Below are 13,847 nucleotides of genomic sequence, written 5' to 3'. Positions count from 1 at the left end.
TGACAAAATTAAGATGGGTTACAGTCAATGAATCAGAAAATGCAGAGGTCATACAGCTGGGTTTAGATTTGATTATCTCTCCTCACAGAACCAATTTAGCATTTTATTAACACTGCCACTGAGTCAACTCGGTCATAAACCCGAGTCATGATTACCCCCGTTTCAAACAAAGTCCGGTAACTCGGACCCTTGTCTATTACTAATAATAATAAAGTTAAAAAGAGTAACTCTCATATAAGGGTCAATTGCTAAAGGTATATTTATTACTCACATCTTAACCACAAGTGGGGTCAGAAACTTAACCATGGATTAATTAGAACTAGGGTTAAAAAAACAAGTGGTTAAGAAGGACAACCACAAAACCAAAGATTTTTATTATCAACAGTCATCACTGCTCATCATCATCATCAACATTTCTCTCCTTACTTTTCTTCTTCTTTCTCTTTTTTCTCTTTAGTCAACTAAAAAAAACTTCACCATTTTCTCTTTAACCCATTTTTCTTTATAGGGTTAGCTATTATATGAAATGGTGATGACTGATCATATTTATAATCTACACAAACATCTAATAATTCTAACATACCCATAAAAAAGCAGAGAAGACCCCTCTTCTTCTTTCTCTTTAATTTTTATTTTTATTTTTATTTTTTTGGAATTTTTTTCTTTCAAATATTTTTAATTTTTAATTTTTATTTTGAGAAACCCTAGATGTTTGAGCCATGGAAATAACCCCTACAATTACAACCACCACAGCTACTAACACTGGTAGTACGAAATCCCCAGAAGCCGAGAGCGAAACTCCGACAAGGATCCAACCCATTAAGCCAATCTCCATTAGTAACGGTGTACTCAAACGCCACAACCCACATCACCACCATCACCACCACCACCACTTACCGGCGCCGGCCGCAGTATCATCTCCAACAGCAGTTGTTTCGTACAGAGAATGTCTCAAAAACCACGCCGCCACTTTGGGTGGTCATGCCCTAGATGGCTGCGGCGAGTACATGCCTTCACCTACAGCTATATCAACAGACCCAACATCGCTAAAATGCGCCGCCTGTGGTTGCCACCGAAATTATCATCGCCGGGAGCCAGATGAGCAAGCTTTATTGTTACCTCATCATCATCATCCAACAACAACAACAACCCATGTCATCGAGTACCAGCCTCACCATCGTCACCATCCTCCTCCACCACCTCAGCCACACCACGGCGGTGGAAATCGAAGCCCCAATTCGGCTTCTCCTCCGCCGATCTCATCTTCTTACTACCCATCTGCACCTCACATGCTGTTAGCTCTATCGACCGGGCTATCGGGTCCGGGCGGAGCCCAAGAGAACGCGGGTGTCGTCGGCGGTGGCGGTGGGATGATCACACCGAACTCTAATAGTTCCCGTAAAAGGTTCAGAACTAAGTTCAGTCAAGAACAGAAAGAGAAGATGTACGAATTCGCTGAGCGAGTTGGTTGGAAGATGCAGAAGAGAGATGAAGACATTGTTATGGAGTTTTGTAATGATGTTGGTGTTGATAAAGGGGTTCTTAAAGTCTGGATGCATAATAACAAGAACACACTTGGGAAAAAAGATATTAATGGCGGAGGAGCCAGTACAGGTGGAAGAAGCAACAACAACAACAACAATACTAATCTTAATCTTCTTGAGCAAAACCATAACAATGGCGGTAGCAGCAACAAAACCAACAGTGAGAACGACAACAACAACAACAACAATGTTCAGAATCTCAACCATTATAAAGATGATGATGATGATGGTGGAGTTCATGTAGCAACTAATGGTTCATCTTCTACTTCTTGATCTTTCATGAATAATAAACAAGGTGTTAGATAGAGAGTAAGCAAGCCCTACTTTGGTATTAATTAGTTTCTTCTTCTTCTTTTTATTATTATTTTTACTTAATTTTCTTTCTTATTTTGTTTAGAGTTTTAATTAATGAGATCATCACTTTGTTGAGGATATATATAAAAAAAAAAAAAAGAAATTAATTTTGCTTATTTTCTTAATGTTATTATAACTTCTAATTTGGATATAGAATATATAATTTGAACCAAATGCCATATGCCACTTTAAATTTTTAGAATTGAAATTAATAAATAAATATGAATCTAATGTCTTATCAGAAATGACCATAATGATTTTCTTTCTTGCTCACTCACTCCTTATCTTGTGTCCGAAAGAAAGAAGCAGAAAGTGTTTGTGCTTGTAATGGGGGCAGTTGCAAAATATTATTCTAGTTTATCCCCAATAGCTTTTTACACAATAATTTCCATTTTAATTAGTTTATAAATTTTATATATATATATATATACTAGTATGTGCAAAAGCTGATCCAAGAGATCTTATTAAATATTACACTTTAGTATTAAATTAATTATACATGAACTCTTATCATTATTAGACCTTTCTTCTATCATTAGTGATCTCCTGCATTTTCTATTAATAAAATAATAATTTATATGAATTTTAATACAGGGCATCATCCTATTGTTAATCTTATCATATAGTATTTGATTTTATTTAATTACTAAGCTCAACCAAAAAGCATTTGAACTATTTTTTTTTAGTTTCTTTTTTGTACTTTGGGTAGAGCTAGGCTTAGATTATAGGCTAAAGAACCCTAAAAATGTATTAATTTATTGGATTTGATTAATATGGTACACGGATTATGATGTATGGATATAATTTTTAATGTTGAAACTAATAAAAAAAGAAAAAAAAAACCCTATCTTTCTCTAATATTTTAATGATCACTTTCCTTTTAAGGGAAGTATATATATAGTCCATCCAAGACCCTTTTTTTTCTCTTGTTTTTATTTATTTTTTAATCTAATTAATTTGATAAGATGTGATGACGGTATGGTAAGTAATGAAATATCTATTGGTTTGTTTTGGTATTTGGTCATTGATGAAGTCACTAATTCTTGGTTATGCCATAGATTGAGTCCCAAGAACCAAACTGCCTAACCATGGTCTTGTCTAGTCTTTTACTCTTTAGCCCTTAATTACTTTACAAATTAGATTATTATTATTTATTTTTCTGGATATTTATTATTATTTTTTTAAAAAAATTATTAATATGGGAATTTATGGGCAACCCAAGAAGTTTGACTACCTATATCATTAATTAAAAAAGTTAGAAAAAGGGAGATCAATGCTGAGATTTCTTTGCTAGCTGTATTAAAGCTAGATGGGGTAAGCAAGCAAAAACAAATCAATCAATATAAAATATAGTGTAATTTAATTATGTGATATATATATATTTGAAATATGGCAAAGGTTTTATTTTTAAGACAAATTTGGAGAAATTATTACAATAAAGTGATACAACGTCCGAGAATTGAATATTATTAAATGTAAAAGGGCTAAAGAGTGGGACTTGTTCTTTATGTTTACGTGTTTCAAATTGTTCAAGTAAAAAAAATAAAAATTGCAATAAATTTTACAGTTGAGGAAGTACGGCCTACAAAACTTGATAATTAAATAAATAAAATAAAATAAAAAAGAAAAAAAAAACTTAAGTAGTTGTTGGGAAGAGATGATGATGATGATAAATATTGCTTAATGAGGGAGCTAACTTTAAATGATTAGTGCTCAGGCTTTGTGTGCTTTGTTTATTCATTAACCATTTCTAGTCTCTAGAACAAACCATAGATCCCTACCCCAACTATGTCAAAGTAAATTAGGGTTTATATACATGTTAAAAAGTTATGGTATATATAATGTTGGATGATGTGTGTTGTAAAATTTATTGATATTTTTTTGTTATTAAATGAAAAATTAAATCTTGTATTTTTTAAAAAGTTAAATAATATTTTGAATTTTATGTTCTATAAAAATTATCCGTTTTGTTAAATGGTAATATAGATTCAGTATTTTTAAAATGATACAAATAAGATTTTAAATTAATTTTTTATTAAAATAAAAATTTAATAATAAATTGATCTAGAGGTGTTATGACAGATTAGTTACATCTTCTGCTTCTGTTCGTGCTAAAATTTATCTTCAAGTTGGTTATATTAAAAAAAATTATCAAAAATTAAGCCCAAAATCCTATTTTTATCATTTTCAAAAATTTATGGTCTATTTTGTCATTTAACAAAATAGAGGATCCAATCGGTAACTTTTACAAAACACAAGATCTAAAATGGTAGTTATCCTTTCTAAAATAGTATAAAATAATACTTTGTTCAATTTTCGTTAATTTTTTTTTTTAACATAACTAATCTAAAATCAATTTTTATAGCACAAATATACGCAAAAAATACAATTAATTTGGTTATAACACTTTCAGATCTAATTATTATTAAGTTTCATTTCAATGAAAATTGAGTTCAGTATTTTGTACCCTTTCAAAAATACAAGTTCATAATATCATTTAATAAAATAAATAATCTCCTCAATATTTTTTTTTAAATATTATAATTTATTTATTTATTTATTATGAAAAAGGCTCACTATACAAAATATCAATGGTATTGAGAGAAGAGAGATTTTGATTGCAATAATCGGTTTAGTGAGAATGGAACATGAGACATAGGGACCAAAAGTACAATAATGTCTAAAGCTTTTAATGAAAATAAATATACATATATATGAATATGAGTGTATGCATCACTCTTGTTTTTCTATTTGGTTTTTTTTGCCCAAATTGATGTGGCAAAACATATATAGTTTTGGTCAAGCTATATATATGTGTGTGTTACTTTGAGTGAACATTTTGCAAAGCTAATACTCTTAATTTTGTGGGTTTGTTTGAGGAGAAGAATTAATGATGAAACAAAGACAAATAAGTATTTATATTTTCTTAAAAAGAAAAGAGAAAAATAGTAAAAAGAAAAAGAGGACTTATGGGTAGTCTATTTCATTGGATTCTCCTCTCATTTTCTTTTTTATTTTCCCCCTTATTAATAATTAATATAGCCTATTTTATGGGTCATTATAGGGATTTTGTCCAATACATCTGGATTACTACTAGTGGACTCTCTTTAAAATCTAATCTTTCAGGTCGGTGAGATTAACACTAAGTTTGCTTTTTTTTTTTTTTTATCTTGAAAGCTCCTATTCTTTTTTAATTTTTTTTAAATGTGATTAAATATTAATTAACCCCTTTCTCCCTCCTAAATTGTACCCTTGAACTACTTTTGTTATTTAATTAATAAGTTCCCCAACAGATAATAATAATAATAATAAAGTAAACCACATGATTATTTATTACTCAAAATAAAGAGACTGCTAACCTTCATTAATAAAATACTAATTACAAGTCTTTAATTGAAGGGGTTATGTAGTTATGTTCAAACATCGATATTTTACCAAACAAAATCTTATTTAAGGAATATTATTAATTAGCAAATAATTAAGAAGAATAATAATATTGTAAAATAAATCAAATCAAATCTTCCCTCAGTAATTATCTAAATAAAAACTTATTATTAGATCCCCAACTTGCTTGAAACTCCATTCAACTAATTGGATACGATGTGATAATCTTATCCACCAAACCATGAGAGTTTTATTTATTTATTTATTTAATTATTATTATTATTTATTTAAATAAGTTTTAATTTATATTGAAATTGGCTTTTTTCATATTTGTGATAGAATTTTCTTAAATGCATTGTCGTTTAGTTATCCATAAAGATGAGAACCGAATTTTACATATCTTTACTATATTGTTTGGACACATTCATAATAATTAACAGCATAAAAAAGAAGCACACATACATATAAATTAAATTCATTTACAGCCAAGTCAAATGAAGGACCACTCAATTATTTTGCAGCATATTTATAAAGATTACTATAGTGCGCTTTTTTTAAAAAAATTAAATGAAAAATAATAAAAATATTTTTATACTTATATATTTATAAAAAAAAAATTATCTTTTTAGTGAGGTAGTGCAGTGGTCCATGTATTTATTTTCTCTTCATATACCCTAACAATCTATATCTATGATATAATATTCTAATTCCAATATCCTATTTCCTAAGATATTATCTCCATAAAACATATTGTAGCCCTACACTAATTAAGCCATGCTTTAGCACTACTTTATAATGTTTTTGTTTTTGAATCTAATTAACTGCACATATATGTAGTGTGAAAATTATATATACCTAATCCCTTCATACATGTTAATTAAGATTTTTATCTCTGAATATATTAAATTATGTTTTTGAACTTTTTAAATCGTTAAAAGTATTTACTGATCTAATAAGATTGTTAGATTTAAATTTTTTTACTTAATTTTACTAATAGAAGGATGACATGGATAGAATTTCAGAAGGCATGATTTAATACATGTTAAAATTCAGATACATGATTCAGTAGATATCAAAGTTTTGAGAACACGATTGAGTATATATGTACAATTGTTGTGTCAGTAAAAATAAATGGAATTAGACAAAAGTACTTGAATTCAATAATTTTAATAAGTTAACGAAAGTTTTCAATGGCCTAAAAATTTTAAAAATATAATTTAGTACATATTAAAATTTGATAAAATAAAAAATATTTGAACATATCATCTATATGATATTTATGTGTGTATATGTATTATATGAGGGATATGGTATGGCTTGGGTTTGGAAGTATTATTATTGCCCACCAAAACCAAAATGTACCACAAGTGTTATATATATATATATTAAGCTTAGATGAATTAATTATCTCAATGGAAATATTGGTAGTACCAAAATGACTTGTTTCCAAAATAATTGAAGCCCAAACCCAACCAAATAGTATAGTCATGTCCAATCGAGTGATGTAGGTTAGAGATGGGGCATGTGAGGGAAGAGTTGATTTGTCTATCTAAAATTGGAAACTATTTTTGAAAAAAGGTTATGAGTGTTAATTATTTGAGCTTAGAATTGAGATGAGACCATGTGAGATGAGTGATATATGAACAAGTTGAATGAGTAAGCTGAATCGATCTTTGGTAAAGATATCATAACTGAAGTTGGATCCAAAGATTTTTGGTTAACAGTATTTGGCAATGGCATTAATATTTTGAATAGTACAATTAGGTAAATAATTGTAGGGTTGATGATGGGTCAGAGAGAGTGGCGTGTAAACTCTGCAAAATTCTAACTCACTCCATTTCTGTATTTATTTATTTTCAACTTTTTTGGTGCAGGGTATGATGAGTCAGGACCATAAGAGATTAGGAAAGAAACCACATATACTAACTACTAAATAAATCTAATAAATTCAGGCCCATAATGTTTACCTTATCTCTGCTATTATCCTTTTTCTCTAAATTATACATTCTCTCTTCACTATATATTGCCCTTACTCAAATATTAAAATTGATTTCCATCTATATCCTTGTTTGATCCATCTTTTAATATGTTTGTTTTTGGCTTGCTTGCTTGGTTTGGTTATTTCTTTTATTCTAGTTTCAATAATTGGGTTCTTTATATTTATTTTCTATTGGAAGATTTTTTGGTGATTGTTATTAATAAATGTGATCTTTCACATATTTATTTGTGATGAAAATTTAGTATTTTTTTTTCATTCTTTAGATGTTTTACAATTGACAGTTTATGAATTATTTACTTAAAAATATTATTAGATTTATTGTAAATAGTTTAATTAGTCTATTATTATTAATTTTGCTTAATGAGCAATATATGCATATAATAAACTATATCCGATTTATGGAAATTTGTACTTACCTTTCAAACAAAAAAAATATGTCATATTAACACCCAATTCCTCTACCATTATTGTTATTTCCAATCACATTCCACTGCTACTTATTGTTTTTTACTTTGCTTAACTAATAAATTATCAACTAAATTTACTTTTTTTAAATGGAAAAAAATTGACATCTTATATATTTAATGTAGCATCAATTTCAAGTATGCTTACATTTTCTTATTTAATTAATTTTATTTGTTTATTATTACATGAAAATAAAATTATTTATAAATATATTTTTTATATTTATTTATATTAGAAAATATCATTAAATTAGTTATATTAAAAAAATAATTAAAAATTGAGCTCATATTACTATTTTGTACCATTCCAAAAAATACAGATCTAATTTATTATTTACTAAAATAAAGAGTCTATTCAATAATTTTTGTAAAATACAGAGGGCAAAATAATATTAATTGTTAATAATATTATAATTTCTAAATTGGCCAAAAAAATTATATTTATATTATAATATAAAAAATTTGTAAATTATAATTATAGGAAAGTCTTCATGGATCACCCCTCAAAAGTATTTACGAAAAATCTAACTAACCAAATTGAAAACCCCATTTTTCAAATAATTAATTAATTAAATAAAAGTTGGATGGGTTCTTGAGCTTGGAATCAAAGGCAAGCTTGACGTGGTTACGCGTAAAGAACATCTACGGCAAAAATGGGAGAATGTTAAGTTCGATTTGGAGAAGTTTAAAACCAAAAATGATTTCAGATTATATGGTGAAAATGAGAGCTTTGTTAGTGCAACAAGGAATTAAGGAAGCTTCGCTTGGTGAGGATAACATCAAAGGAAAGACAGGGAAAGAGAAGGATGAAATTCTTAAGATGACACATAATGTCATCATTCTCAGTCTTGGTGACAAAGTTTTGAGAGAAGTGTCAAAGGAGACAACAGTTGTTGACTTAATAGAAAAGCTTGAAAGTTTGTATATGACAAAGTCCCTTGTGAATCGGTTATTCTTGAAGCATGAGTTGTATGCTTTCAAAATGCAATTGGGAAAATCTGTTGAAGATGATTTGGATGATTTCAACAAGATAAATCTTGAACTTCAAAACATAGGCATCAAGATTGAGGATGAGGATAATTAGGCCATAATTGTTTGGAAGGTAATCGTTGACATTAGAAGAAGTTTTGGAGTGCTTTAATGTTAAAAGAATTGAAGAAGAAGACAGGGAGGAAAACTCTTCAGATGGTTTTTGCTGGTAGCTCAGGGAAGAATTGATCAATGAGAGAACATGAATCATGGAAGCTTGAACATAGGAAAATCTCAAATAAAGTATAATGAAAAGTGTTACATGTCATAAGCCTTCACATGTGAAAGAGATTTGTCAAAACTAAAGAAAGGAGATTACAAAAAGTATGGCAATACAAATGTGACTTCTAATGATGGATATGAGAGTGCTGATGTAATGGTGGTGACAAATGGTTCTATAAATACTAATTAGGTGATTGATTCTGGATGCTCATTTTATATTTGTCCAGATATAGAACAATTTCTTAATTACAAGAAAATTGATGAAGGAAGTGTCAGACTTGGGAACAATAGATCATGTCCAATAATAGTGTAACGCTCTTACTTACTTAAAACAAGATGCCATAAATAACTGGCGTTAAGATACTAATGTTGCCTTTATTTAAAAAAAAATAACAATTTTCAAAAACATGGGTACCTAGTTGAAAATAAAGTATTACTATTTAGATAAAAGTAATAGAAAATTTAAGCGACAACATCCTCAATATGTTTAATAAATTTAATAGAGACTTTCAGCGAAAGATGGCCAAGATCACACACAGTTACATGATTTCACGATATACACCCCATGCTGCCCAGACATAAGGGTGATTGGTTGCAAGTGGGTGTACAAACATAAGGAATCAGCTCCTGCTGGTGAAAAAGGAAGATATAGAGCTATATTGGTGACAAATGGGTATACACAAAAGAGAATGGGTAGACTACACATAAATTAATCTTTTCTCCTATGGTGAAACATACCTCAATCAAATTAATATTGGGCATGACAACAATATATGACTTAGAGTTTTAATAGATGGATGTCAAGACTGTCTTTTTACATGGAGAATCGGAGGAACAAATTCTAATGCAACAACCAGAGGGTTATGTGGAGAAAGGAAGGGAGGATAAGGTGTGTTTGCTTAAAAGGTCTCAGTATGGTCTCAACCAATCACCGAGACAATGATATAAAAGGTTTGATGATTCTATACACAAAGTAGGCTTTAAAAGAAGTGTGTATGATAGTTGTGTCTATGTAAAATCATTAAAAACAAAATTAAGCTACTCTCTACCTACTTTTGTATGTAGATGATATGCTAATTGCTAGTAAAGACACACATGAGATTAACCATGTCAAGAGAATGCTCAGTGATGAGTTTGAAATGAAGGATCTAGGCCCTGAAGAAAGATCCTTGACACAGAAATTCTCAGAGACAAGAAATCTAGAATTTTTAAGTTGTCTCAAGCTGGTTACATCTCTAAAGTACTGAGCAATTTTGGGTTTTTAGATGCTACACCAGTTAGCACACCAATTGCACAACACTTCAAACTATCTAGCAAGCAATCTCCTACCACAAAACATGAATCTAAGGAAATGGAAGGGTTTCGTTACAGTGCAAGACCTAACTTGAGCCATGTTGTTAGCATTGTCAGCATGTACATAGGGAACCCATGCATGGAACACTGAAAGGCAATAAAGTGGCTAATGAAGTATCTCAAAGGTACTATAGATATTGATTTGCTGTATCGCCCTGATGAAAATGAACCTACAGTGAATGGTTTCATGGACTCTGATTATGATGGAGATATTAACACAAGAAGGTCATAATAAGGCTGAGTTTTTAGAGTCAACAACTGCACTATAAGTTGGAAAGCCAATCTCAAATCTATAATGGCTCTTTCAACAACAAAGACAGATTATATCTCTTTCACAAAAGCTGTCAAAGAAGCTATTTGGCTCAAATGAATCATTCGGGAATCGGGGATCAATAAAACAACAATCATGGTACAATGTGGCAATTAAAGTGCTATACACTTAAAAAAAATCAGATGTATCATGAAAGAACTAGACATATAGATGTAAGGTTGCAATTCATTACAGATGTCTTTGCAGAAGGGAAGGTAAACTTAGTAAAAATGTCAACTGAAGAGAATGGATTCATACAAGCATATACCATTTTGATGGAATGATTAGAAACAATTCTCAATCCAACAATGAAATAAATTCATTAGTGAAAGTTAATTTTGTTAACTCAAGCTGTAAATAACAATTAATCATAGATTAATAAAATCAATTGACACACTAAACACCAGAATCCATTTCACCACATAAAAGGCACTCAAATATTATTCTTGATTGTGAAGATGTACTGTACATTTGTGTTATAAAACAATACCTTAATGAAAACAGAAGAGATTGAATATTACGTACCCTTATATGTATTTTATTAACATGAGACTGAATAGAAGAGAGTGCTTGTTTATCCAACTAAGCATCACAACAATGATGTATCTTTTGTTATTTTGATATGTATATGCTTGTGTTTTCCTATGATTAATTCAGCATTTTTATATTTATGAAATTTATGCCTCCAAAATTTATATATATATATATTTATATATATAATATCTTATGATAACTAGTTACTAGTATGGAATTAGTTATTTTGAAATTTAATGTGGTAGTAGCCAGTTACCAGTACTACTATTAATTTTTAGGGGAATTTTTATTTGTAGGGTTTTAAGGTATGAGTTTGCAAAATTATCATTTTTTGGGGAAAATTTTAGAAAAAAATCTAAAAATATAGGGAAAACACTAGTATAAGGTTACTAGTTACCCTCCTTATGGTAATTTGTTATCCTAAGAGTATCTAATTACTCTTACTTAGTTTTCCATATTTTTCAATTTTCCATAAAATATTTTTTTTGGAAAAAATCCATTTTCTTACACAAAAAGTATAAAAACCCATAAAATTTAAAATTTCCTCTAATTTTTACTTTTATCAATTTTTGAAAAATTAATGTGTTTGTAATAAGTTATATCAATTGTTTTAAAAATACCACAAAAAGTTGTAAAAATAGAAAAAAAACCATAAACAATACACAAATATAAAATTTCACATTTATTCAATTTATAAATAGAAAAGTAACCATAATTTTGATGTAATTTTCTCATTTAGTTACTCATACAATGCACCAATATCCCCTCTTTTAATATGTACTTTTTTAAGTTGTCGTTTTCAATAATAACACATATTTGACTTCATTTTGAAAATTCATAAGATCTTGTATTCTTCAGTAACTATTTTGAGATATACCAACTTAGATATAAAAAGTGTTTATTCCCACAACAATCGATTAGAATATTTTAAAAGTGACATCATGTGTTATTTTAAATCTCATATATCTTTCTAAAAATTTCAAGTTCTCATATTTTCCAAATCATAACAATTATGAGATTTTGATTGATAGTTAAAACTAATAACCAATTTATTTACTCATGTAATAAGTGTTTTGATATATATTATATACCATTACCAACAAGGATATGGGTCTTTTGGACAAGCTTGTACATTCAAACCCATCACATTTTGTTAGCCCAAATTTTATATGATCATCCAGAATATGCTTTTATTGGCACCTTTTTTTTATTTATATATATTATTTCTCATTTCATAATTAATTTAATTCAAGAATAAAAGAAATAGTAATAATTTAAATTAAATGATTTTTTCATACATGTTTTATTAAAAAATATTCTCTTTTATTTTTCATATAATTTATGTATCCTTATTCATGTTTTTATCTTTAAATAATTTTTTTTATGAAATGAATTATATAAAAGAAACAAAGAAAAAAAAAAAGTCTCAAAACAACATTAAACAAAACTAGCCATTGGTTTTTTTATTTTGTTTTTACTTTATGAGATAAGCTATTATGATAGGAAAATTTGGGTTAATTAACAAGCTTAAATGTAAAGTAGACCCAAATTAATCTACCTATTAAACATATAATATAAATATAACTTCACAAAATGATAAATACACCTCAAAATTTATAAAAAGTTAAGCATAAAATAATTTTAAAAATCACTCTTAATACTTTATAATTTTTTCTCACATATTTTGTGTTAGTTTCAATATTTATTTTAATTAAATTTTCATATGTTAATACATTAATGGTATTTTTATGTACTCATATTTAATTTTTTTTTTTTATATAAAAAAATCTACATTAATGGTGTGGAAGTTAATCCTCCAAAATTATAACAAACATGACTAACTATTGGTTATGTTACTTGAAACTAAGTTGTTTAGCTCCTTTAATTTTCAGCCATAACAATTTGTTATCTTGTAATGAGCTATAATTATTAATAGCTCTTGTCCCATTTCATTTTTTATGCAACTTGTATTGTAAATGTTAGAGAGAGATAAAGAGAGTGCCAAGGAGTCATGAGACAGAGAGAGCTAAAGAGAGTTTGAGTTCGAGTTCTTTGTAGCTAAAAACTCCAAGTGTGTGTACTCAGAGTTGAGAGGAACTGTGACTATTCTTCTAGTGTGAGTACATAGAGATCTTTAGATCTTTGCCATTGGGGTTTGTACAAGTTCAACATTTTCATATTAGATTAGTGATGATGGCTCTTACTGGAGTATGACCAAGTATCAATTTGATCACATTAAAATTATAATGATGGTTAAATGAGATAGCATATCTATATCGTGGAACATATAGAATGTTCTATATAAGTCTGAGAGTGCAATTCCAAGTTCTAAGAGTGGATTCAACAAGGAATTAATAAGTTAGGAAATTTATACTTGGTAAATTCGGTTCGACTTATTGGAAGCTCAGCAATATAGATCCATGGTCCCCATTCTAGTTGAGACTATACTGTTTGTAAGACTTAATAATTGATTTATGATTAATCAATTATAATTTTAAAAGTTAGACTATGTCTAATTTGTGAATTTTCACTAAGCAGGGGTGAAATTGTAAAGAAAAGAGATTCTAGGTTGATTTATTAATTAAGAGACTCTATATGTCTAAATTAATAATTATATTAAATGAAAATATTATTTAATAATCTATTTTAGTTAT

At 28.5% G+C, this 13,847-nt stretch overlaps 1 protein-coding gene across 1 annotated transcript; it reads left to right on the top strand.

The window, feature by feature from the left end:
* Positions 1-316: 316 nt before the first annotated feature.
* LOC115700466 (zinc-finger homeodomain protein 9) lies at positions 317-2,014 on the top strand. The gene has a single exon (XM_030628006.2). The coding sequence runs from the start codon at positions 720-722 to the stop codon at positions 1,815-1,817; it is 1,098 nt and encodes a 365-aa protein (XP_030483866.2). The 5' UTR covers positions 317-719; the 3' UTR covers positions 1,818-2,014.
* The last annotated feature ends 11,833 nt before the right edge of the window (positions 2,015-13,847 follow it).

Source organism: Cannabis sativa, chromosome 8 (genome assembly GCF_029168945.1).
Source record: "Cannabis sativa cultivar Pink pepper isolate KNU-18-1 chromosome 8, ASM2916894v1, whole genome shotgun sequence".
Taxonomy (NCBI): domain Eukaryota; kingdom Viridiplantae; phylum Streptophyta; class Magnoliopsida; order Rosales; family Cannabaceae; genus Cannabis; species Cannabis sativa.
This window is presented reverse-complemented; position numbering and strand designations above follow the sequence as displayed.